This window comes from Pygocentrus nattereri, chromosome 26 (assembly GCF_015220715.1).
Source record: "Pygocentrus nattereri isolate fPygNat1 chromosome 26, fPygNat1.pri, whole genome shotgun sequence".
Lineage (NCBI taxonomy): Eukaryota > Metazoa > Chordata > Actinopteri > Characiformes > Serrasalmidae > Pygocentrus > Pygocentrus nattereri.
Window position 1 is genome coordinate 14,663,803 of NC_051236.1, and position 24,774 is coordinate 14,688,576.

At 39.8% G+C, this 24,774-nt stretch overlaps 1 protein-coding gene across 4 annotated transcripts in view; it reads right to left on the reverse strand.

Annotated features, from left to right (window-relative positions):
• lhfpl4a (LHFPL tetraspan subfamily member 4a) overlaps nucleotides 1-24,774 on the reverse strand; it is a 55,468-nt gene that overhangs the window by 12,252 nt on the left and 18,442 nt on the right. The window contains exons 2-4 of one of the 4 annotated variants that reach the window (XM_017697889.2): nucleotides 7,269-7,505; nucleotides 3,306-3,322; nucleotides 164-199 (exon numbers count right to left, since the gene is read on the reverse strand). In XM_017697889.2, the coding sequence (XP_017553378.1) occupies nucleotides 164-199; nucleotides 3,306-3,322; nucleotides 7,269-7,505 (290 nt within the window). Of the gene's footprint in view, nucleotides 1-163; nucleotides 203-3,305; nucleotides 3,323-7,268; nucleotides 7,506-24,774 lie in introns of all 4 variants that reach the window. The other 3 variants (XM_017697888.2, XM_017697890.2, XM_017697891.2) reach the window with 3 other exon arrangements.

Below are 24,774 nucleotides of genomic sequence, written 5' to 3' on the forward strand. Positions count from 1 at the left end.
GGGAAAATTAAAGCAACACTTTTTCAGCAGCAACCAACCAGACGAGAACATTCAAATCTTTGAGTAAAGCAGATTCAAGCCGCATGCTAGGACTGCATGCATACATCTAAAGAAGGCAAATCGATTGATAAATCGATCAATTAGTTTGGTTGTTTGATCTTACACCATCCAGTCGGAGCGTAGAGGCCAGATGCAGCGGCTGCTGGGAAGGAAACATAACCATTAATCATACTAGAAAGAGGGGTATACCCTATATATAATACATGGCATGCATAGGGATGGACCCTATGGTAAAAAAGTGTATGCATACAGTCAGATCCAAAATTATTAGCACAAATTGTAAAGATGGACAAAAAAGGCATTGAAAAATGTCTTTATTACCTCAATCTCACACTGAAAATTTAATCTAAAAAACTTGAATCCTTACAAATTCTTATAAACAAAATATAACTGAAGTATATTCCTATTCATATTTCACTCCATCTGAATGTTTATGTACTTTTAAGTGGTCATCTATGACTTCCTGTTTCACTGTGGTATAAATATGAGGTGACACAGAAGCTTAATTCCTTTATTCATTCCTCAACATGTGGAAGATTATAGAACTAATGAAACCAGAGAAAACTGTGTTTTCCTTAAATTCAGTGGCTTTAAAAATAAAGCCAAATATCTGAAAATGCCCGTACAGTTGGGCAATAAGTAAGAAGGTTAAAACATATTAAACTATAAAAATGTGTCTAAAAGAGGACGCATGTTTATCTTGTCCCCACACTCCATGAGATGGATGGTTAGAAAGGCAAAAGTTTCTCAGAGGACTACGGTTTGAGATTTGGATAAGATGGCAGCATTTTGGGGTCACTACAGCCCAGTCTCATTTCACCCCTTGCCCCTACCACTTAGCCCTCTGTTTTGCTTGTTCATGTGTAGGTTTAGGGTGTCCCAATAATTGTTGAGATGGAGGGGTAGGGCGAAGTGTTTTTCAGAGGCACAATCTAACAGAGTGTTATGAAAAAAACAAACAAACAAACAAACAAAAAAAACCCAGCAATATGGCTGCACAAGCGACCAAAGAAACGAATAAATGGAAGAATTTTCTTTTATAAAATTACAATAACCATTGTATTATCTTAGTTTAATGGCATTTCAATGTAGTATGGTCATTTCCTTCATAACAAACATAAAAAATAATGTCTTGGTAGCTAGCTAGCTAACTTTCCCGTTCCACCTTAAATAGTCCAGCAGTATTGACACCTGAAGCGCCACAATGTAACCACTGCTGCACTACTTAAAGTGGAATGGGAACATTCAAACAAATAACGATAAAAATTCGAACGAATAATTGTCTTATACCCCCTCTTTGAAAGCATATGATGCCTTAAACGTAACTAAAGCCCAGTAATGAGGTTGATGAACTTTTCCCTCTTCTGCTATCACTGAAGTTGGGCTGGGTCACCTACAGAGTACCGTTAAGCTTTTTTATTTTTTTTTTGAGGGTTGTCCCATTTCATAGGGCAAGGTTTCAACCACTACCCCTTGTAACTCAGTTCCAAGGGGTTAGGGTGACGCTTGAAAACAAGGGGTAGGGGTAAAAAGAAGAAATGAGATTGGGCCTATGTCTCCAAAACTATAATCAGATGGCATCTCATATGATGCTAGAGGAATCTTAAAAAGAACTGGGTTCTGTGATCAGATGATACAAAAATAGAGCTTTTTTGGCAACAAAGCTGAAAGTGGGTTTGGCATAAAAACAAGCATGGTAATACAAAAAAGATCTGTGATATTTTCGAGCTATTTATCCTCCAAAAGCCCTGAGAACTTTGTAAGGATATATTCTATCTTGGACTTATAGTACAGGGAGATTTTAAATGAAAATCTGGCTGCCTCTGCCAAAAAAGGTTCTGCATGGATATTTCAGTAGGACAATGATCCAAAACATATGTCCAAATCCACACAAAATGGTTCAACTACAGAATCAAGCTTTTGACGTGGCTGTCCCAGTTCTGTGACCAAAATACCATTGAAAACCTATTTGGTGAACTGAAGAGGAGGATCTGTAGAGATTCTGTACTGAAGAGTGGTCTCAGATTAATCGCTGTAACTCATCAAGCATTATAGTCTTCATTGCTGTTATGGTAAAGGGAGGCAGCACAAGGTACTAAACGCAGGATGCCAACAATTATGACGTAGTTCTGTTTAAAAAAATAAGGGTTTTTATTTTCTTGGATTAAATTTACTTCAAAAAAAGGTGAGAAGGGTGTTTTTTATATTTTTGATGTAAGTTAATTAACCACAAACACAGTGATAAAGAACAGAGAAATTGTCTTAAAAAAGGTAGCAATAATTATGGAGTAGGCCCTATCTTCACAATGTGATAATAATAAACCTTGCTCAGTAGTATATAAATGTTTAAATTAGGCCAGCAATAGCAAATGGCACCCATTGTTGTGTGTGTTGCACCACATTCCTTCTATTTCGTAAATATAAAAAGTACAAACTGACTTTGGAGGCATCCATCAGTTCACTCTTACAAAGTGCCTACTGTCAAAGAAACAAATAACGTTCTCGCCCACTGCAACTTAAATCTGTCCTATTTTAATACAATACAAATTGCTGGACGTTTTTTTTTGCCTCCATGTGCACCAGCGAAGCTTTTAAGCATACATTTTTCATGCATTCTGTTGTCTGCTGTTCATGTCACATTTCTTTTGTTTGTGCATTTTACGTGTTTGTCATCTAGTAATTAAGCTGGAGGTCTCCCTCCCCACTCCTGTTTCTGTCCTTTCTGTTTTTACAGACGTGAACGGAAGTGCATGCGTGCGCGCCCGCCCGCCTGCGGGGCTGCTGAGAACGTGTCGCGGCTCAACCAAACGTGTTCTCTGACCTGACGTGTGCGCCCTGGCCTAGACATTTGCATTTTTTTAAAGGGAGGGGGGTGCTCAAGGGCCTTCAGCATAGTGCGCAATTCTGCCTGAGCTGCGTAAAGGCCTCCAGCGTATACTCCAACCACTCCGGAACGCTGACACTTGCTCTTTTGAGCCAGCAGCATCTCTAAAAGGCATTGTCCGGATTGGCTAATAGCTTCGTATTCACTTTGACACTGGGGTTCAGGATCAAGCTCAGGTTTAGGAGAGCTAATATACATTGGGGGGAGGGGGCTCAGTATTAACCCACTTGGACAACATGAGTGTACATACTGTCAGGATACTACAGCACCACAACACTGACGTTCTGGAGCACAAAACCACCGCACACAGCAACACACAACCACGGAAGCCACAGCAGCGGGGAGAGAGAGAGAGACTTACCCTGGATACTCCAAAGTCTGTAAAGACAGAATAGAAGGTGTTGTTTAGTTTGGGCTGCATTTGGGGCTTTGCATCAAATATTAGGGGTGTAATGTTCTGACCTCTCAATGATTTGACAACAATCTTTTAGTAAACAATTCAGTGCATGATTGAATCTGAATTCCAATAATTTGAAATTAATATTTTTGGTACAATAATCTTCTTGATTTGTGGGCCAAAATAATGATCCTATTTCTGGGATATATTATTGTAATTGGTCATAATTGATTATAACATTCTAAAATTAATGCAGTTGAATCGCTACCTTCAGATTTATGCGTCATTTCATGTTTACACTCTTGTCAAATACACATTTGCAAACAGTTACCATCAATGTGTAAAAATGTGTGTAATCAAGATGTTGTAATCCTTGGTAATGCTGTTTGGGTGGTTTAGAGTTGAAGAACATATTTCAAATTGAGCCATTTTATTGAGATTTTAGGGACATTAGTTTGTCTTTTGCTTTGGTAGTAAAGAAAAAAGATGATATCCTTGGAAAGGCACTACATACAGTGCAGTGCTTCCATTCATAAATCAGATGGCTTAAGTCCAAGCGGTGGGAGTCTATACCATCCTCGTTTCCCAATTCCAATCGGATTTACAGAGCCAGCAGAGCGCCGTCCAAACCCCAGAGTGGGATTGGGAATCAGCAGGAGGCTTGAAGAGTGGGAGGCCGGAGAAAGAGTGGGCTGAATTTGGAAACTCCTCAAAAAATTTGGAAATGCACTTGTCCTCTAACTCGGTCAGCAAAACTAAGAAGTAGGCCTACATATTCTTCGATAATCAGCCTGTTTCGAAATAAAACTTCCATTATTTACATATCTGAACCACAGAAAAATGGAACTGTGCAGTGGATAAGCAACGTGGCTTTTGACAGATCAACTTAGTGGACAGTGTACAAGCATTTCTCTTCTGCCATTCCTGTCCAGTTGTACGGAGGCATCACTGAGAGATCATGTCCAACAGCCACAGGATTTCCTCCAGGCACCATAAACTGTAACAAGGACAGGAATGCGGCTCCTCTCTCATTAGCATGATTCTAATGGTTCTAGCTTGCTCTCCGTAACGCTAACGGGACGTGACTCCGCTTAGCATTTAGCATGGTGATGGAGTAGGATGTGTGCATGCACTAACAAGGAAGGCAGGGGGTTGGGGGTAGCCATCTGAAACATAGCAGCAGTGATGCTGCACTCAGGAAGGGAGAATTGATGAATTATGAAGGGCTTTTTGGAGAGAGAGAAAACGGTGAGGTTACAGCAGAGTGGATTAAAGTGAGAGAGAACAAATAGAAGCTGGGGGTGGCTTGGCAACCTGCCACCAGGTTTTTATTGATGCTGCAACACCGATTCCCTGGCTATTACAGATGCAGCGCACATAGAAACGGCACACACAAAAAGCACCCTGCCTGTCTTCCCTCCTCCTGCTTTCCTTCTCTCCACTTACCCACCAATCCCCCTCTCCGCCTTAAAAACCCTCTGATGAAATAGAATTAGCAGCTAGCAAGGGGGGGTGATGATGTGTGTATGTGTGTCTGTGAGAAAGAGAAGGCACAGCTGCAGAGTGCCGAGTCGCTGGGGAGAGAGCAGCAGCCCTTCTTATCCTGCCGGAATCTGACACGTAACCATGGCAACTTCCTCAATAGAATCAGAAGGCTATGAAGGAATTGGGTGGTGATTTTTTTTCTTCTTCTCCTCTTTTTCTTTCTTTCCTTCTTTCTTTGGGCAGCTTGACACATTCTTGCTCACTCTCTGCTTTTCCTTCACTTATTCTCTCCATTCTGCTTTTTTTGACCCCCCATGTTGTAGTGCACTTTATCAAGATGGTAACGAAGCTTATCATAAATGATTTACTAGCATTCAAGCAAACACATCCTTCTCTTAAAGCCTTCTAGTGCAGCACAATCTTGCCTCTCAAACTGAAAAGGCGTCTGAATTACTGCCGCACGGTGATCGAAAAGCTAGCAGGATGATGAAATCTGCTTGTCACTACAATAGCAGCACGGAGCAGTCTACCACAGAAGTCTTGCTCAAGAGAGGAGATGAAATATTTATGAACATGTGCCCTCTTACGCTTTCATGAGAGAACTAAACCCCCCCACCCTACTTCAGCCCACGTCCTCCACACCAGCCGCGAACATGAACATCAGTCGGCTGAGAGGAGTAAATAAGACAAGATGGAGGCGCTACTGAACAAGCCCCATCATCTAACTGAAACCCACATTAGCGCAGCAGCCATTTTGTCTGCAATGGAAGGGGACTAAAGAGCCTTTTAGCGCTTTGCAGGATGATTTCCTGGATCTGGAAGACCTTCTGCCAGATATTAAAGACGTCTGTTACTCCAGGGCTTATGTTGAGACAGCTTTGGTTGTTTTTATCCTTTTCAGTCAATCGTGTTAAATGTGGCTATGCCTCAGCGATCAAGTGAATCTTATGCTAATGGTCTCCAGAAGCATGCCCATGTTCAGAGGTTCTTACGTTCCCAGCATCATATATCATCCCCAGGGTCTTGTTTTCCCAAGGTGTTCCTAGGGTCTTATACTGCCAGCACCCTGTGTCCCCAGGGTCCTGCATTCCCAGTTTGCCATGTTCCTAGGGTTCTATGTTCCCATAGTACCATGTTCTGAGAGTCCTATGCTCCTGAGGCTCCTGTTCTCAGAGTCCTGTGTTTCCATGGTCCTGTGTTCCCAGGGTCATATATTCCTAGCATGCTAGGGTCCCGGTATCTGATGTTCCCAGGGTTTTAAGTTCTTAGCATTTTATGTTTTAGTGTCCTATGTTCTCAAGGTTCGGTGGTCACAGTTTTCTGTATTTTCTCCAATCTTTATGTGATACATTATACTTGAGTATGAAAGGGTTTCTGAGGTCATCGTTAAGGTCATGTTTTCTAGAAAATTTAAGTGAAGAATCATTGGGCCCTTGCAGTATAGTGCCCTAGAAACATTGGGCTGTTTACAAAAATTGCATTGTTATAGGAAACACAGGGCCTGGTGAAACATAGCACTCTGGAAACATACAGCTGTTTCTAAGACACTTCAGTGAGAACATAAGACCCTGGGAAAATAGGTCTTTGGAAACATAAGGATGACCCATATTTTGCTCTATTCACTCTAAGCAACGGTTTACTAGACTAAGGCTGAATGTTAGTGTGGGCCATCTAGTAGAAGGTTATCTCTCAACTGACCAAATGAGAATCAGAAGGTTCTCGGTTCAAATCCCGTTTAGATTAGAGAATGATGGCTTAGTACCTGAGAGCTTCAGGTTCTAATATTTCTGACTTGGATTTTGATGTTTTAACCCCAGGCTTCTTTTAGGACACACATGCATGATATTTTTCTTTGTTTTACAAAAGTCTTTAAAAAAGTTTTAAAAGTTCTCTTGTCTCCTGTTTTCCACTATTATTAAAGTTATTCTTTTTCTTAAGTGAATACCCCAAAGTAGCCTACAATATGCTGTACCTAGTAAGCAAACACTCCAACTCTTCCAATGGCACCTGCACAGCGGTGCAAATTTCCCTGCTATGTTCCAAAACACTGTCTTTGTTGTCTGTCCAACTTGTCAGTCATGGGATTTGTTGGTCTGAACATTGAAATCTAGGGGCAACTAGGTACATTCACTTTTTTGTTGCTCAAGTGGAGTGCTTTTGGGATGTAATCTCTTTTTTCAGATTCAAATCCCTGGATATGAAAACATAACCTATTGTGTTTAATAACTTTGTCCTTTCTTTGTTCTCTCTATGAAGCTGGATTGTAGTTGCCTTAAATATGTCAAACATAATTACTTCCTCTATAGCCTTGAGTCACGTTTCTGTTATACTATATATGTGACTGTTGCCATTGTTCTTCTGAACCTGCCAAGCCTTATCACCATCTTCACAATGCTGCATATAGCTCATAGCATCAGCTCATTTCTGGTAGCCACCTCTCACCTTTATTGTCAGCCTTCACTTCATCTTGCAGGAAGTCGCTCTGGCGATTTCCAAGGACGAAGGCGAGGAAGGAGAGGATGAGGGCATCCAGGATGCCGATGATGGCCAAGATGTAGGCCCAGCGCACTGAGCAGTTCCCCAGAGTGTACTTCCCTGTCTCCTCTCCACACATGTCCCGAATCACCTCTGCGTCCCAGCCATCCGGGAAAATCATACAGCCCAACACAAGACACACAGCTGCAAAGAGATAGAGAATCACAAAATGTTATCAAAAGAGGCAAAAAATACTCACTGGCCACTTAATTAGGTACATAATCTTGCTAGCAAAAGGTTAGAGTCCCTTTTGCTTTCAGAACTGCCTTGATTTGTGTCATATTTTCAACAAGGTGTTGGAAACATTCCTCAGAGATTTTGGTTGGTTATTTGAGTTACTGTTGCCTTTCTAGCATCTGAAACCAGTCTGCCCATTCTCCTCTGACCTCTCACATCAACGAGGCATATTCGTCCACACAACTGTCACTCACTGGATATTTTCTCTTTTTTGGACCATTCTCTGTAAACTCTAGAGATGGTTGTGCTTGAAAATCCCAGTAGATCAGCAGTTTCTGAAATACTCAGACCAGCCCGTCTGGCACCAACAACCAGGCCATGTTCAAAGTCATTTAAATCACCTTTCTTCGCCTTTATGATGCTCGGTTTGCACTTCAGCAAGTTGTCTTGACCACCTCTACATGCTAAATGCATTGATTTGCGGCCATGTGATTGGCTGATTAGCTATTTGTGTTAACGAGCAAGGAGTGTATGTTTTGTGTATATATATATATATATATATATATATCGCTGCTGTCGGAACAAAATCTCGTATCTCCATTGTTTGTACTTCTACACAATTTGAAAACACCATCTGACCTTTACAATGTGCCAGAATTTCATGTTGAAGAGTCCAACAGAAATGCTCCTAAAGTGCATAATATTTAGTTCCATTAACTTCTTTATAAGTTAAGAATGTTTTTCTTACACCTGTAAATTTAATCTGATGTGAGGTTTTGTTCTGAGGTTTTCCATTTCTAACAACTGACAAACTGCTCATATTTGCAGTCAGTAATGTATCTAAGGAAACATTGGTCCTAATCGTTTTAAAACAAAATGTGATTTGTTGACTCCTCTGTCAGTTCGTATTTATATTGGTAGTTCCTCTAGCACGTGATGCATACTTTTGATGCAACACAAATTAGCCAAGTTGTGATGTCAACACTGTTTTCATCACAGCAGAGAAAAAACAATGTAATGATATCACATTGTACAAATATAATGAGTGGTAATAATACATAAATGAAATGTATAATTAATGTACATGATTTCTGCTATACACAGTCCACTGATTATCATTTAATAACATTTTGTTATTACTCAAAATACATCTTAAAACATCTAAAAATACCTTTTGCTGTCTAGCTATAGTTATGTTGTGTAAGATTTTTTGTATATAAAATAAAAAATACAATAAGGAACAAAATGAAGCAGTGAACAATATATTAATGTTACATTTGCTTCTTGACACCTAGGAACCTCAAAACGTTAATCATCCCTCCACCCTCGACTTTCACTATAATAACTCTGACTAACTGCAGTAACAACACTATTTATCACTTCAGTGTGAATGAGCAGGCTAAGCTGGTTTTGGGAGTAAATTGAATATTTAGAAATTTTAAAAATGTTTACATAGTACATCAAAAATTTTACTGAAAAAAATGATAGAATTTAGAAGAAAAAATAGATTCTCTGTAATATGCCACCAAAAGGGCCTAAAAGTATCAAATAATACAATAACAAAAGGTTCTGTACGCTTCATTGGCTGTTTATATAGATAGGACACAAAACAGCTATGTAGAGAAAACATATTGCTGACTGGCTGCTCAGTGCGGTAGACAACAGTGCAGGGTAAAGGACTGACATAGCAGCAGCTCCGCCCCTAAAGCACAGGCCCACAGCCTGCAACAATGAGCATGAACCCTTCACTTACGCACGCGCACACACACACACACACACACACACATCAAATATCCCCTAATCAGCCAAAACTACTCCTTCCATCAGTGCTGCACCTGCATCCTTTTCAAATGTGCAGCACTGTTTTTTACTGGATCTGCAAAAAGAGTCCTAATTGCATCATGTTTGGGAAAGCTATGCTGCTTATTTATTAACAAGAAAGGTCACTTTATGAGGCATTCCACTATATGCTCTGTGTTCAGCTTTGCAAAAAAATACTTTTTAATGAACTGTTGTTTAAAGACACTAAAAAACTTAATGATGCTGCATGTGTTTTGGGCTGAGATTCATTATGGATATAGAGTCACCAAATTTGCTGCCATTTCCAGTTGCAGGCTGTATGTAGGATAAAGTATGAACATAAAAACTGCTTTTTGGCAGTGTCCATTTAATTGAATTTAACGCATCTGAAATCACTTTTAAAAAATCAGAATTGTGTGTAGAATGTAGCAAGCATTTGTAGTATGTGTTATTCATTGTTGTGTGGTATATATTATGCATTTGTATAGTGTGCAGCTCTAGCACAGGTCTTCAACTCTGGAACTTTAATCTAGTTTCAGGTCCTGGATTTTCTAATTACTACTAGCTAAATGAGCGGAAATGTAACTGTATGAAAATGTAAATGTAATCTAATATGTAGAATGTAGTGTGCATTGTTCTGTAATATGTCGTATGCATTGTTATTTAGTATGTAGTAAGTACCGTTGGGGAGTATGTAGCATGGACAGGGGGGCTTTAAGCTACTCGGGGCCTTATGGGTCTAGTTACACAGCGCGACTTGCGACTTTCAGTACTGCTATTCAAAATCACCCCATTACTGCATAAACCTAAACGAAGCTGAAGTTAGCTTGTTATCTGCCAGGTTACTTTTTCCAATTTTCCGTTCAATGGAACGAAAAACTTTAAGCTGGCAAGTGGGAAGCCAGTTTGAGCCTCTCCAAAGTTGAATTTAGCACTAAACTCGAGAAGAACTTCAACTCGAGCTCATCTGTGCTAACGCTAGCCAGTTGCACTCCGTCTAATCTCTCGCGCAATGGTTTTCCACCTGTTTGCGGTAACTACAGTTTACTGGTAAAACCTACATCACCAAAACAAGCGAGGTTCACCAGCAAGGCTGAAGTCAGCTTCTTATTCACCGGCGTCTTGTTTAAATTTTCTTGTTCCATCTTAAATGGTGCTGTTACATTCTGGCGCCATTTAAGGAAAAATTCTGATAAGAAGGTAAAGAATAGGAATCTCACCTAAGTGTCTTGGTCGACGACAAAAGTTATAAGTTGTATATAAGTTGTTCGATCAGTTGGAAATGAATAATTGGGTGTGCCTGTGAACAACTTGGTAGGCTAACGTTACCTCGGTAGATGACCGAGATAAAAACATAAAGCATACGACCATACAAAACGTTGATTCTTGTCTTACCTTTGACATTTTTATAAAGCCCTTTTCAGCCTTTGTAGTGAAAGAGTGTAAGTACCAAAAGACTAAGGTAGAAAACGACATTCTACGGACATCGTCTAACCGAAACAGTGTGGAGCTTCAAATCCAAACACTGGCGCGCGATAACGAAATGAGATTGACGCAATGTGGGATAGCAACGGTTGCTGTGCAGTGACTGAAGCGTTGCGAAGAGAAGGCGGGGTTTGGTAGAGAGTGTAATGACATGATTGGCCATAATTCAGTGACATAATTCACAGAAAACAAATACAATTTTATGATTATAAAAAGATTAATAAATATTTTTAATTAATATTAATAAATATCTCCTGTTTGATTGGGTAGGCCTGTTATCAATTTGGTGAATGAATAAATCTCATTAAAAATGGCCATTTGGGGCCCTGAATTACTGTGTATAGATAATAAGTATGTAGTATGCATTATTGTGCAGCATGCATTGTTGTGTAGCATGCATTGTTGTGTAGTGTGGAGTATGTATTTCTTGTGTGCGAAATGCACCATTTAAGCAATCGAACACGAGAGGGAGTGCGTTATTGCAAAATAGCACAATGAAATATGCGATAACACAACACAGAGTGTTCTATTGCTTTTATACAACAGTTAAATAAATAAAGTAAGAAATTATTACATTTAATTTCTGGCTAATTTCAGGTTGTTTAGGCTTTCTTCTGTCACAGCTGCCAACTGAAAAGCTTGCTCAGTGCTAATGACAGTTTGGGAATTTTGTGTAGTCTCATCTGCTCTTGGTCTGACCAAATCAGCTGTAGATCAAATGTAATCTTAAACGTATTGATTTTCTGTCTGTTCACAAAAAAAAGAAGTAAAAACGTTCAAACGGCTTGAGCATCTCCTACAGCTGTGAAACTCATTGCTTAGCAACTGCATCTCAGCAGAGTGATACAGTGTTTGTGAAAAAACTTTAAGCTATGGCAAAATAACTGCACGGTTAGAACGCTTCTCAACCAGTCAGCTTGTGTGGCCAGAACTAACTGTTGTATAATATGTAATATCTGTAGTATGTAGCATGTGTCATTGTATATACACATATGTCCAGCTTTGCGAAAACTGTTATAATGACCTGTGGTATTAAGAGACCATAATGATGCAAACCCCAGATTACATCTGATCAAGCAAAAAGTGGGCATTGTTATTTCTGCCCTTTTGTGGAAGAACTCAGGAGGGACAGCCTGTGTCTATTGCTGCCCCGTCTAATGAATTCAAGGGAGGATCTTTGTTTTTGTGATGGTGCAACATGGAGCCTAGAGAGAGTGCGCCACTGCTGATTAGTTATGGAGAATAAAAGAGAGAGATTTGATCTTAAACAAACTTTCATCATGAAACTCTCAAGGCGGAGACAACAGCTCAAGGGTTTTAAAGCAAAACATACCCTCTTTTTCTCAATTCACATAAACCAACATTGTGCAATTTAATGCAGTTTTAAAACTCATCTGAATCTTTAATTAATGAGAATACAGTTACAGACAAGCCTTAGATTCTGGGTGCTGATAATGTTTATTATACTGTATGAAAATGTTTATTATAGTGACTTTAAAAAAAGGCGAAAGTAATCACATAACAGGTTAACAGTTTAGGAAGTGGAAGGTGGAGAAAAAAAAGAGTAGAGCACACAAATAAATTCCATTTGAATGAAATGTACTCAAAAATATACTTAATTTTAGTGATAATGGTGTTAATATGCTGATTTCATATATAAATTACATACACTTTTAAAGAAGATGGCACTTCAAGGGTTCTTTAGTAAAGAAAATGGTTCTATATAGAACCAAAAACATTCAACTGTTCAAAGGTTTAACCACTTGCATGATTAAAGGGTTCTGCAGCATGCACATGAAAAGGGTCTTCAGATTGATAGAGGATGTATTGTGTATGGTTCTAAACAGAACCTTTTTGAACTGGTTTGAGCAGCAATTAAATCAAATCAAATCAAATGTATTTTTTACAACTGATGTGGTCACAAAGCAGCTTCACAGAATTCCAGTAACAGACAAAGTTTTAACATGAATGTAAAAACCCCCAAGTGAGCAAGCCAGGGGTAACAGTGGCAAGGAAAAACTTCCTCAGAGCTGAGGAAGAAACCTTGGGAGGAACCAAGGCTCACAAGGGGGGACCTATTAAACTCTTGCAGAATAAGCAGGGTAAACATTACAATCACATAGAAGTTATTGAGTTATAAAACGTATATATGTGCGTCCTTTAGGCAAGTGTCATCCCACAGATTCCGCACACACGGAATTTGACTCATGTTGCCAAAGACACAGACACACATCCCACTAGCAGCAAACCAAATCACTCAGTGATTTCTAATCATTTGGCACTTAACACACGAGACTAAGTAGCGCACCATTGTGAGACTGAAACAGCTACGTGTGAGTGTGTTTTCTCTTCTAATTACCATTTCAGTCATTTCAAGTGAGAGTGGATTTCGAAAAAAAGTCTCAGGAAACCTCACAGTGGTTGCTATGACGCAAAGCTGAAGCTGGTGCCACCACAAAATACTCCTACCCATAAGCCCCCAGGCAGGCACATCCTCTCTCTCTCTCTGGTGTATTCCACTAGGCCGTACATAAACAACTTTAAAGGAATGGCTCTTCTTAAAATTATGTTGTAAAAAGTTTATATGGAAATGCATCATTAATGATCACTTACATGAAGTATATCAAAATGCACTCTGTGATCCACTGATTATCACAGATCTGTTGTATTGCTATTGTAGAGAGTCTTAGCAGTAATGAGTGGATGGCTACATTGTGATAAATGCTAGATCGTTCTGAGAGAGAAACCTGAAGAGAAAATATATCTTTTAGTGCTACGGTATAGAAAGCTCTATATACTAAGCTTTTTGCACTAGTTTTCCTTTAACAATGGCAGTAGATGTAACAGATAATGGAATAATGAGCCTCAAACACATGCTGAAAAAACATTTACTAACAGAATAACTGTATTAGATCAGAGGTAGGTGTCTGAGAAGATAGATGCAGTGCAAAATATGTCACGATTTGGCTGCAATATGTGCTCAATGTCTGTGTTACTGCTTCACAAACTCTAGAGCCAGAGCCATTGTTTGCTATCCAGTGTTGATCAGAGGAGGATGGGTTCTCCTCTGGATGGGAAGCTTCACAAGTCTCATGAATGAATGCAATTAGTGGGCAACTCTGTATGCAGTTTGCCTTAGCAAGTCAAATGTTAATATCAGGTGCATTGCTGGCATTCATAAATACATCTGACCCAGAGACATATTATATACACATAGCAATAAGTAAATAATAGCAAAGTAACGTTTTTTTGTTGGTTTCAGTTTTGTATTCTAGCACATTACATTTGAAATTAATATGAAGGTAAAGTGCAAACTACCCGCTGTAATTCAAGAGCATTTTGGATGAACCATTGTAAGAAATACATTTTTATAGAAAGTCAGTGGTCCCTGGCAGCTCTTGGGCAGCTGTTTCATTCCAGACTATGTCTTGTTGCATCATAGATTAATTTAGATGAGAGCCAATAAAAGGATTGTTTGATTCTAGATGTGGCTTTTGCATCAGGGGTCAGTATGTCAACATAAGGACCAAATAAGTGTCAATGCCAGTAAAACAGGCCATTGTAAAAAAAATCTTAATTTCTAAAATCCAAATGCATGAAGAAAATAAAGATGAGAGTGAATGCAAATAGATTCTGAAACCTGCAGGCAATGAAAATGACTGTGGCAGAGATCTGCCTAGAAGATGCTCAGATACTCATTAGACTTTATGAGTCTCAGATTTCAGATGATCATCAGCTGAAGAATTTGCAACCAGGTGCTAAATATGACAATATATCTCTATACACACGATACTATACATTGTATATATGTGTTCAATTTGCCATTTTGCACTTTAGCCTATTGGATTTAACATCCAATTAATTGAAGTTGTGAGCCACCTGTTATCATGATCTTTATAATGATATTTTATAATAATTTATCCTGTTTGATTGCTGTTTGTTTTCATTCCTTGTTAGCAACATTAGCTAAGACATATTTCTAGTGTAAGCTATGCAGTTATATAGTGTGAGGAACTGGAACGTGGGTCCACATACAGGCCTTTAAATCAGTAACCTATTTTCTTGTGTGTGTTGAATTCCCTTGTCCGCCTTTGAAATGTATGAGCCTCACATAATCATGCACTGCTATCTCCAGCGTGTTTGAACAGCAGTGGTGCTGCTCTGGAGGGGGGTTGGTGGCCCACAGAGACTGTTTCTGCCCTAGCCAAGAGCGCTGTCCCTGGGGAGTCACTCAATGGATGAGTTCCTCTGCAGGGCACTCCTGTGGCTGCTTTCTGTGCAACACAAAAGCCAGTGGTAACAGCTGCCTTTTCTGTGTGTGTGTATTAAAGCAACTGTTTCAAAGTGTCCTTAGTTGTTGTGCTGAGTCCCATTGCTCCTAAGTTTTGATTGCATGGGCAAAATCAAAGAAAGTTTTGTTTGTCATAGTTTATAAAGAGGTACCTTATGTGTTTCATAGATGGATGGATGGATGGATAGATACATACATACATACATACATACATACATACATACATACACTATGTGAGCAAAAGTATGTCGACAACCTTTCCAAATTGAGTATGAAGTTGTCATTTAAACATATGCAATATTGAGACTAATTCCATATTTCCATTAACAGTGAAATCAGAACAACCATCCAAGGAACATGTGAAGGAAGAATCACACGTTGTTAGGTTTCAAGCACAGTCAGGCGCTAGCAGATGAAGGTTACTGAAAGGGCTTTACTGATGTAAACACAGATCCAATTCGTAGTCAGAAACCAGGCAAAGTTCAAGTCCAGAAGGCACACATGTACAGTGAGTAGAAAACGCGTAAATCCAAAAAGGGAAAAGCAATATCGTGGTCGAAGAGACAGGCCTATGGTCATAATCCAAAATCCGAGAAATAGCAAACAAATCCAATGGGTAAGACAAAAGGAGCATAAACCAGAAAACAAACAGCAAGAGGTCACACGCGAAAAACACCACGATAGAAAAACCGCTCAGTAGATCAACACAGTGACTCAATACCTCGCAGCTATTCTAAGCTATAGCCGGGCTATATACACTGCTCAAAAAATAAAGGGAACACTTAAACAACACAGTATAACTCCAAGTAAATCAAACTTCTGTGAAATCAAACTGTCCACTTAGGAAGCAACACTGATTGACAATCAATTTCACAGCTGTTGTGCAAATGGAATAGACAACAGGTGGAAATTATTGGCAATTAGCAAGACACAGTTAATAAAGGAGTGGTTCTGCAGGTGGGGACCACAGACCACTTCACAGTACCTATGCTTTCTGGCTGATGTTTTGGTCACTTTTGAATGTTGGTGGTGCTTTCACACTCGTGGTAGCATAAGACGGACTCTACAATCTACACAAGTGGCTCAGGTAGTGCAGCTCATCCAAGATGGCACATCAATGCGAGCTGTGGCAAGGTTTGCTGTGTCTATCAGCATAGTGTCCAGAGGCTGGAGGCGCTACCAGGAGATGGGCCAGTACACCTGGAGACGTGGAGGAGGCCGTAGGAGGGCAACAACCCAGCAGCAGGACCGCTACCTCTGCATTTGTGCAAGGAGGAACAGGAGGAGCATTGCCAGAGCCCTGCAAAATGACCTCCAGCAGGCCACAAATGTGCATGTGTCTGCACAAACAGTTAGAAACCAACTCCATGAGGATGGTATGAGGGCCCGACGTCCACAGATAGGGGTTGTGCTCACAGCCCAACACCGTGCAGGACGCTTGGCATTTGCCAGAGAACACCAGGATTGGCAAATTTGCCACTGGCGCCCTGTGATGAAAGCAGGTTCACACTGAGCACATGTGACAGACGTGACAGAGTCTGGAGACGCCGTGGAGAGCGATCTGCTGCCTACAACATCCTTCAGCATGACCGGTTTGGCAGTGGGTCAGTAATGGTCTGGGGTGGCATTTCTTTGGAGGGCCGCACAGCCCTCCATGTGCTCGCCAGAGGTAGCCTGACTGCCATTAGGTACCGAGATGAGATCCTCAGACCCCTTGTGAGACTATAAGCTGGTGTGGTTGGCCCTGGGTTCCTCCTAATGCAGGACAATGCTAGACCTCATGTGGCTGGAGTGTGTCAGCAGTTCCTGCAAGATAAAGGCATTGAAGCTATGGACTGGCCCACCCATTCCCCAGACCTGAATCCGATTGAGCACATCTGGGACATCATGTCTCGCTCCATCCACCTACGCCACGTTGCACCACAGACTTTCCAGGAGTTGGCGGATGCTTTAGTCCAGGTCTGGGAGGAGATCCCTCAGGAGACCATCCGGCACCTCATCAGGAGCATGCGCAGGCGTTGTAGGGAGGTCATACAGGCACGTGGAGGCCACACACAATACTGAGCCTCATTTTGACTTGTTTTAAGGACATTACATCAAAGTTGGATCAGCCTGTAGTGTGTTTTTCCACTTTAATTTTGTGTGTGACTCCAAATCCAGGTCTCCATTGGTTAATAAATTTGATTTCCATTGATGATTTTTGTGTGATTTTGTTGTCAGCACATTCAACTTTGTGTGGAGTTTGCATGTTCTCCCCGTGTCTGCGTGGGTTTCCTCCGGATTCTCCAGTTTCCTCCCACAGTCCAAAGACATGCAGTCAGGCCAATTGGACATGCTAAATTGTCCCTAGGTGTGAGTGACTGTCTGTGTCTGTGTGTCTGCCCTGCGATGGACTGGCGACCTGTCCACGGTGTATCCTGCCTTCCGCCCAAAGACTGCTGGGATAGGCTCCAGCTCCCCCCCGCGACCCTGACGGAGAAGCGGCTTAGAAAATGGATGGATGGATGGATGGACATTCAACTTTGTACAGAACAAAGTCTTCAATGAGAATATTTTATTCATTGTGATCTAGAATGTGTTATTTGAGTGTTCCCTTTATTTTTTTGAGCAGTGTACCATTCTAGATGCATCACACCATGCAATACACCTGTGCTCCTTTTTAAAAGTCCGGAGACCTGCAGTGATATTAAGAGTGTCACATGGGTTGTCATAAGAAGGCTGCGTGACACACGTACAGAAAAGGCTGCTTTTTGACAAACTAGCCCCTTTTACTTTGTATACTAAACCTACCTACGAAAATTTCAGATCCTGGGCTCTCACATGTAAACACAGTCACTGAAGTGATTTTTCAGTCATTTGAAAAATATTGCAAAAGTTCAGCCTTTTCTGTCTTTCTAAACTGTGGAACTCGATTCCATCTTTAATTAAGTCTGACACGTTTAACATACATACATTTTTACACACATTCTTGTTATAATTATTATCATTAAAACACGACAGTGTTGAATCATTAATCTAAAACCTTTTTATGTGTTGTTCCAAAAGTCATACATGCACTCACACAAACATGCACACAAGGTTGTGAAATACTCTAGGGCTTTGTGAGTGTGTGTGTGTGTGTGTGTGTGTGCGCGTGTGCGTGTGTGACCCTCTTTCTCTCTGGGTTTGTCTCTGTTTGGCCCCAGGTTGAAGATCAGTGCTGAACTGATCCTATTCTTACTCTTTGAAGTCTGTATTCACCCTGTCCTGATCCCCCTCCCTTCTCACTTTCTCCATACACACAAACACACTCTGCCTCCTTCTCTGTTTGCTGCCTCACTGTCTTTAAACACACATTAGGGCTGTGAACTGATTCAAATAATTAATCACATTCATTTGTGTTGTTAATCAAGATTAATCACATTTGTCTTATTTGCCCAAATTTAACTCTGAAAACATTCCTATTTTCAAAAAGCTGTGCCTTTTATAGCTACATGAGTGGACAAAATAAGCATCATTGGAATGTATTTATTTACATTATTTTGTCATGTGAATTCTGTAGAGTGAAGACTTTCCAGCTTTTATCACTGTTGTCCTGTAAGAGCATCCATGGCTGCATGTTAAAAGTAAAAATAAGTAAGCACATCCTCTACAGCTAAGACATTAAAATATGACATTTTCTGTACATTTTAGTGCAGAATTTTTATTTATTTTTTCTAATTATCTATTCATTCTGTTGCTGAGTTTAAATGTTAAATTCAGTAAGTAAACAGTAGCCGTGCATTAAAATGTGAATGTGTTGTTTTCACTTAGAAAATCACCAAATCATGTAATTTAACCAGAGGTGTTCAAGCATTTGCACATAACTGCATATACATTTATATATCATATATGGCTCTAACTCATCTGTGAGTGTAGCCCCTTGCTCTCATACCACTATGTTACATCTTGTTTTGAAGGGAACTGAATTTTTCCACTTTACTATTGCTGCTTGCTGATTTATCATAATTCTCCCATGAGCACTGTGCAGTGTAGTCTGCTGAGTTACTGATATTGCTGTATCAGCTGTGCGTGTACGCTTATAAATAATACTTCAGACTCTACATACTTTGGTGATACACCAGTTCACAGCATGGCAGAAGTCAGAAATAACTTTAATCAAATAATTAGTTTAATCAAGAGAGCCATCATTGGAACTTTAAAGCTCTTTGAAAGCTGTATTTGAACAAGAGGGCTACAGCTGCAGAGTCAAAGCAACACAGAGTGCGTGAGCAGCGGGGCTTCATGGTGGAACTACTCAATGTTTAAAGGGTCAAAGGAGAAAAACTGTGTTAATGGCATTAAAGCAGTTGGTGGTCTTAATAATTTGTGTTAATACAGTGACTGTCACCACTATTACATGCAGTCACTTTAACCTGAAGTGTCATCTGCCCCCCCTGACACTTGCACAAGCCCAAATGACTCCCCCACACTTTATTCACAAAACACAGATCATTAATTTAATGTTGAAGTATTTAATATTCTTAATAAAGGCCAAACCAAATCTGCTCTCTCTCTCTCTCTCTCTCTCTCTCTCTCTCTCTCTCTCTGACATTGACTCTCTCCCTCTCTCAGTTCAGACTTTCTCCCTCTCTCTCTGACTGTCTCCCTCTCTTTCTCAGACTCTTTCACTCTTTCTCTCTTTCTCACTCTCTCTGACTCTCTTGCTCTTACAAACCCTGTCTCTCTGACTTTCTACCTCTCTCTCTGTGATTCTCTCTCTTTGTCTCTCTTTCTCTTTCTGTCTCTCTGCATCTCTCTCCCTCACTCTTTCTCCTTCTTCCTCCTTCCTCTGTCTCTCTCTTTCTAAGTCCCTTCCTCTATGATTCTGTTTGACTCTCTCACTTTCTGACTTTCTCACTCTCCAACTCTCTCACTCTCTCTCATTCTCCCTCTCTCTCTGACTTTCTCACTCTCTTCTTCCCTCTCCTTCTCTGACTTCCACTCTCTGCTACTCTGACTCTCTCTCTCTCTCCCTGACTCCTCTTCTAACTCTTACTCTCTTTCTGACTGTCCCTGTCTGTCTCAGACTTTGTCTCTCTGACTCTCTCTCTGACCTTTCTTTCTTACTCTCTTTGATTCTCTCTCTCTCTCTCTCTTTCTCTCTCTCTCTCTCTCTCTCTCTCTCTCTCTCACACTAAGTCAAGTTCAAGTTTGCTTGAACAATGTGTGTGTGTGTGTGTGTGTGTGAGAGAGAGAGAGTGTGTGTGAGTGTGTGCACAGTCTTTATTGTATTCTTTCTATTACTATATTTAACTGCAGGGTCTTTGAGAATGGCTCCTCTCAGACAGACAGAGTAAAGCTTTATTTTTTGTCATGTATTTGATTTGTGCACTTTTAGGAAACAATGAGAAGGTTTTAGTTATCTTAATAGAATCTTACTGCCAGTGGGGTAAAGGGTATGGTCCTTCATACATTTAGAAATGAAGTCACTCCCTCTGTCTTTCTCTGTATATAGCTACTTGTTCTCTGTGTGTCCCTCTCTTCTTTACTTAAAGGAATGGTATGGTTAAAAAAAAACAATTTAAATAATTTTCCTCTCACCCAAGATGTAGTTAATCAGATAAGAATTTGGCTTCTTTAGTTTAGAAATGAAGCTACAAGGCTAATTTTGCTAAAACACATTTAAAGTCTACAGCCACCCAAATGTTTTTCAAAAAATATATCCCTAAAACTTTTCTCAAACCACATCCACTGTTTCATTAGGGTTGCACAGAGTTGTCATTGTGGTTTGGCACACACTATATGACTTATGCACTATAAAAATGAACGAAAAAAAAAGAAAAATGAAAGATGAACTTCACACAACATTGCGGTCAGCTATTCATGACAGTGGTGTCGTAGAGAATTCTGACCCACAGAGTACCTAGGCACAAGAAGCCTAGCTCCTTAAATTTTCCAAAAATGTAAAACTGAAAATATGTGTTTATAAATACAAACTGTAAATCACAAATGTAATGTAGCATCCATATAACTACATGATGTGTGTGGATGTAAAGAGGAGCCAGATTCTGCAGAATCTGGTAGCAGAATTTGGCATAAGACCTGTTAAAACGGCTGATTGCAGCGTTTAACTACACTGTGCAGTTATGTCCATTTTTATAGTTCACAGTAGTTTATAGTTCCTAATGAAGACATGGATATGGATGCAGTTTGAGAGAAGTTTTGAATATATTTACGGAAAAGATCTGGGTGACTATTGACTAGTGTTTGTTAGTAATGTTAGCCTTGTAGCTCCACTAAACTGAAGAAGCCACTGCTTCTTTTCTACTGAGTTTAATGCATCACTTTATTGATACTCCTAAGCAAAAGCAAATGCTCTCTCTGATGAGGATATTCTAAAAACTAAAAGCAGATTCAGGTTAAACAGTGCCAGCAATATTATGGAAGGCAATGAAATTTAATATCTTCATCATCCATTTGTGGTTATGAAAAAATAATGTTTGTGCATTGCAGTGGCCTCTACTATGTCTACAATTTCATCAGAAGTCTTGTTTTAAAAATTACAAGCTAAATGACAAAGTCAAACAATCACAGGCACAAGGCACATATCTATAAGAAAAAAGAGAGTATTGTATCTGCACTTTTAAAGCTTGTCTTAGCATCTGAGGAGGTATCAGAAGGGCAATGTGAAAACAGAGAGGTGAGCTATTGATTTTTCTTCCAACTTTCAAAAACAAACAATGATTCCCAGAAGCGTTAACGTGGTGCAGTTCCAGGCGTTTTAATTAGTACCCTGATGTATACGAGAAACCAGCAAAGGGTTTACTGCTGCTGTACCTGCTTACGGCTGGGACAACATCACTGCCCACGTGTTGACATTCCATTAAACACACTTGTACACAAACACACACATTACGCTATTCAATCTTTTTTAACATCTATTTTCTACGTCTCATCCAACACCCCAATCAACACCCAGTTTTATACCCTCCCTCTTGCAACCAGCAGCAGCAGCAGAAATAGATCTTCCTATTCAGCAGCTCTTGTCTGTGTATTGACTATCAATCTCTTTTACAGTAAGATTAATGCTTTGTAAGACTGTACATGCTACTCGAGAGCAACACAAAGACTCAGAGGAAAGACAGGCTTCTGGAAAGCCTCAACTTCCTCTTTTCACTCTGCACTCATGCAATATATGAAGTCTTGGTGGTCCCAACCAAAGCTATTTAGAGGAGGCAGGTGAAGAAATCACACGCCTGCTTTACAGTTCACACTCTTAGTGACCGTGTGACCTTGTCCTTCTCACTTTTTTCTTAGCCTAATCAAGAAATCAGCCACCTTACACTCTAATAAAAAGTTTTGCTTTATAATAGCCTGCATCTTAAGTGAATTTAAAGAGCCTGTAACATGAAAACTCAAATTTTAATCACTTTTTAAAAATGAGTTTGATTAATCAGTCCTGTTTCAAAATGTACCAGTTACTCCCCAATCCACACAGTCCATATATAGAAAGTGAGCTGCAAAAACAGCCCATCTAGAATTCATTGTATATGTGATGTCATGAAAATCAGCACATTTTACATATAACCACTTTTTCAACCTACAGCAGTTTAGCCCCACCCATTCACACTGACATTATAAGAAGTGTTGCAAAAAATGTTATTGTTTGGTAAAGCACATCATCAAAGTCATAACAAAACCTGTAGCCGTTCTTAACTTTCCTTTAAGCTAATGGAATGAAGTCAGATTTTACACGAAGTGATTTAGGATCATTTCTATTAGTCTACTGATTAAAAATAAGGGCTATACAGTGCTGTTTTATTTTAAAGAAAGTTTTACATTATATATATATATATACACACAGATAGATAGATAGATAGATAAGTAAACCCTAGAGATGATTCTGCGTGAAAATCCCAGTAGATCAGCAGTTTCTGAAATACTCAGACCAGCCCATCTGGCACCAACAAAAAGGCCACGTTCAAAGTTACTTAAATCACCTTTCTTCCCAATTCTGATGCTCGGTTTGCACTTCAGCAAGTTGTCTTGACCACCTCTACATGCCGAAATGCATTGAGTTGCGGCCATGTGATTGGCTGATTAGCTATTTGTGTTAACAAGCAATTGAACACACCAGTGAGTGTGTGTGTGTATATCTGCAAATCTCTGAACATAAACTGAAGAGAGAAGATTTACAGAGTTTATGCTCATTGGAGAACACTGTATGTATGTCGTTAGTTGTGTGTATGTGTATGAAACACAAATGAAATCTGCAGTGACACATGAAAGATTGGTTAATACAGCCAATTATCTCTGAGTGGGATTCATTCAGCCTTAAGCGGAGCAGACGCATGCACACGCACACACGCACACACGCACACACACACACACACACACACACACACACACACACACACACACACACACACACACACACACACATGCCTGTGTTGCACAAACCTTCCCACTGCTACATATCAGACTACCACACACAAACACACAACACATCAACCAGTCTAATTGCACAAACTAATATGTTAATATACCATGGAAGGACTGGCTAGCCTTTAACCTCTTTCTGTAGGCCCCCTAGTGGCCCTTCTGCTGGCGTAATGGAAATTGACTAACCCTAACCCCAACCCTAGATATTTTAATTCATATTTTTAATTTTTTATTTAATTAAAAGATTTTTTCCTTGCAACTGTGTTATCAGATTATCTAGGAGACTGTTGGCTGTCTGTGTGTAAAATGTAGTGTGTTGAACTTCTAGCAAGCAATGAGGGGCAAAAGGGAGGGGTGAGAACCTCTGCTGTGAAAATAATTCATACCTCTTCACACCTCTTCACAAAAAAAATGGACAGCATGACTGCAGCTTTCGTTATATGAAAAATGTGTACAACTGCTGCAAAAATAGCACTTGAATACAATGCAAGGTAATGTAAGATTTTATTTCAAGCAATTTTGAACCATTTCATATAAGACTTTACCATATTAACCATAAAATCTAAACACACTGTAAATATCAAATGAAGTTAAAAAAAGAAAAAAAAGAAAAAACAACAAGAAATGGAGAAAACAAGTTTCTGAGACTGATGATGTATGTGTGTGTGCACAAGGAAGTTTTTAAGTACTTAATTCTAAATCACTACGTCTGTCTTTTCTTCATACCATACAATGGACATGTTTTGTAACTATATAATAGATTATTCTGTAAGTAGTAATTTACACATGCAATCATAACTGCTTACACTTAAACACACCTTTTACCATGACTGATTCATACAAACTATTATATTAGACTTGTTGAGGGTGGTATTATAAGATATACAGGGTCTGTTAGAAGGAGAGGGCATGCCAAAAATAGACAATCAAAATGTTCATGAGGCTGTTTGTGTGTGTGTGTGTGTGTGTGTGCGTGTGTGTGTGTGTGTGTGTGTGTGTGTGTGTGTGTTACGTAAGAGTTGATTCAGCAGCCCAGCCGCTGGAGTGTGGCTGAGACAGCAGGCGGTGGGGAAGAGGCGTCTAACATATCGCCTCACTTCTCCTGGCACACGTGAGTCTGCCTCACACATTATCATAATGACACCAGTAGACTGTTACAGAGGAATCAACTTCAAAATATAATATTGACCATATAATCAATATCCAAACCACAGCTAAAATTGAGTTGTATTGTAAATAATAGTCATGGCCAGTTTC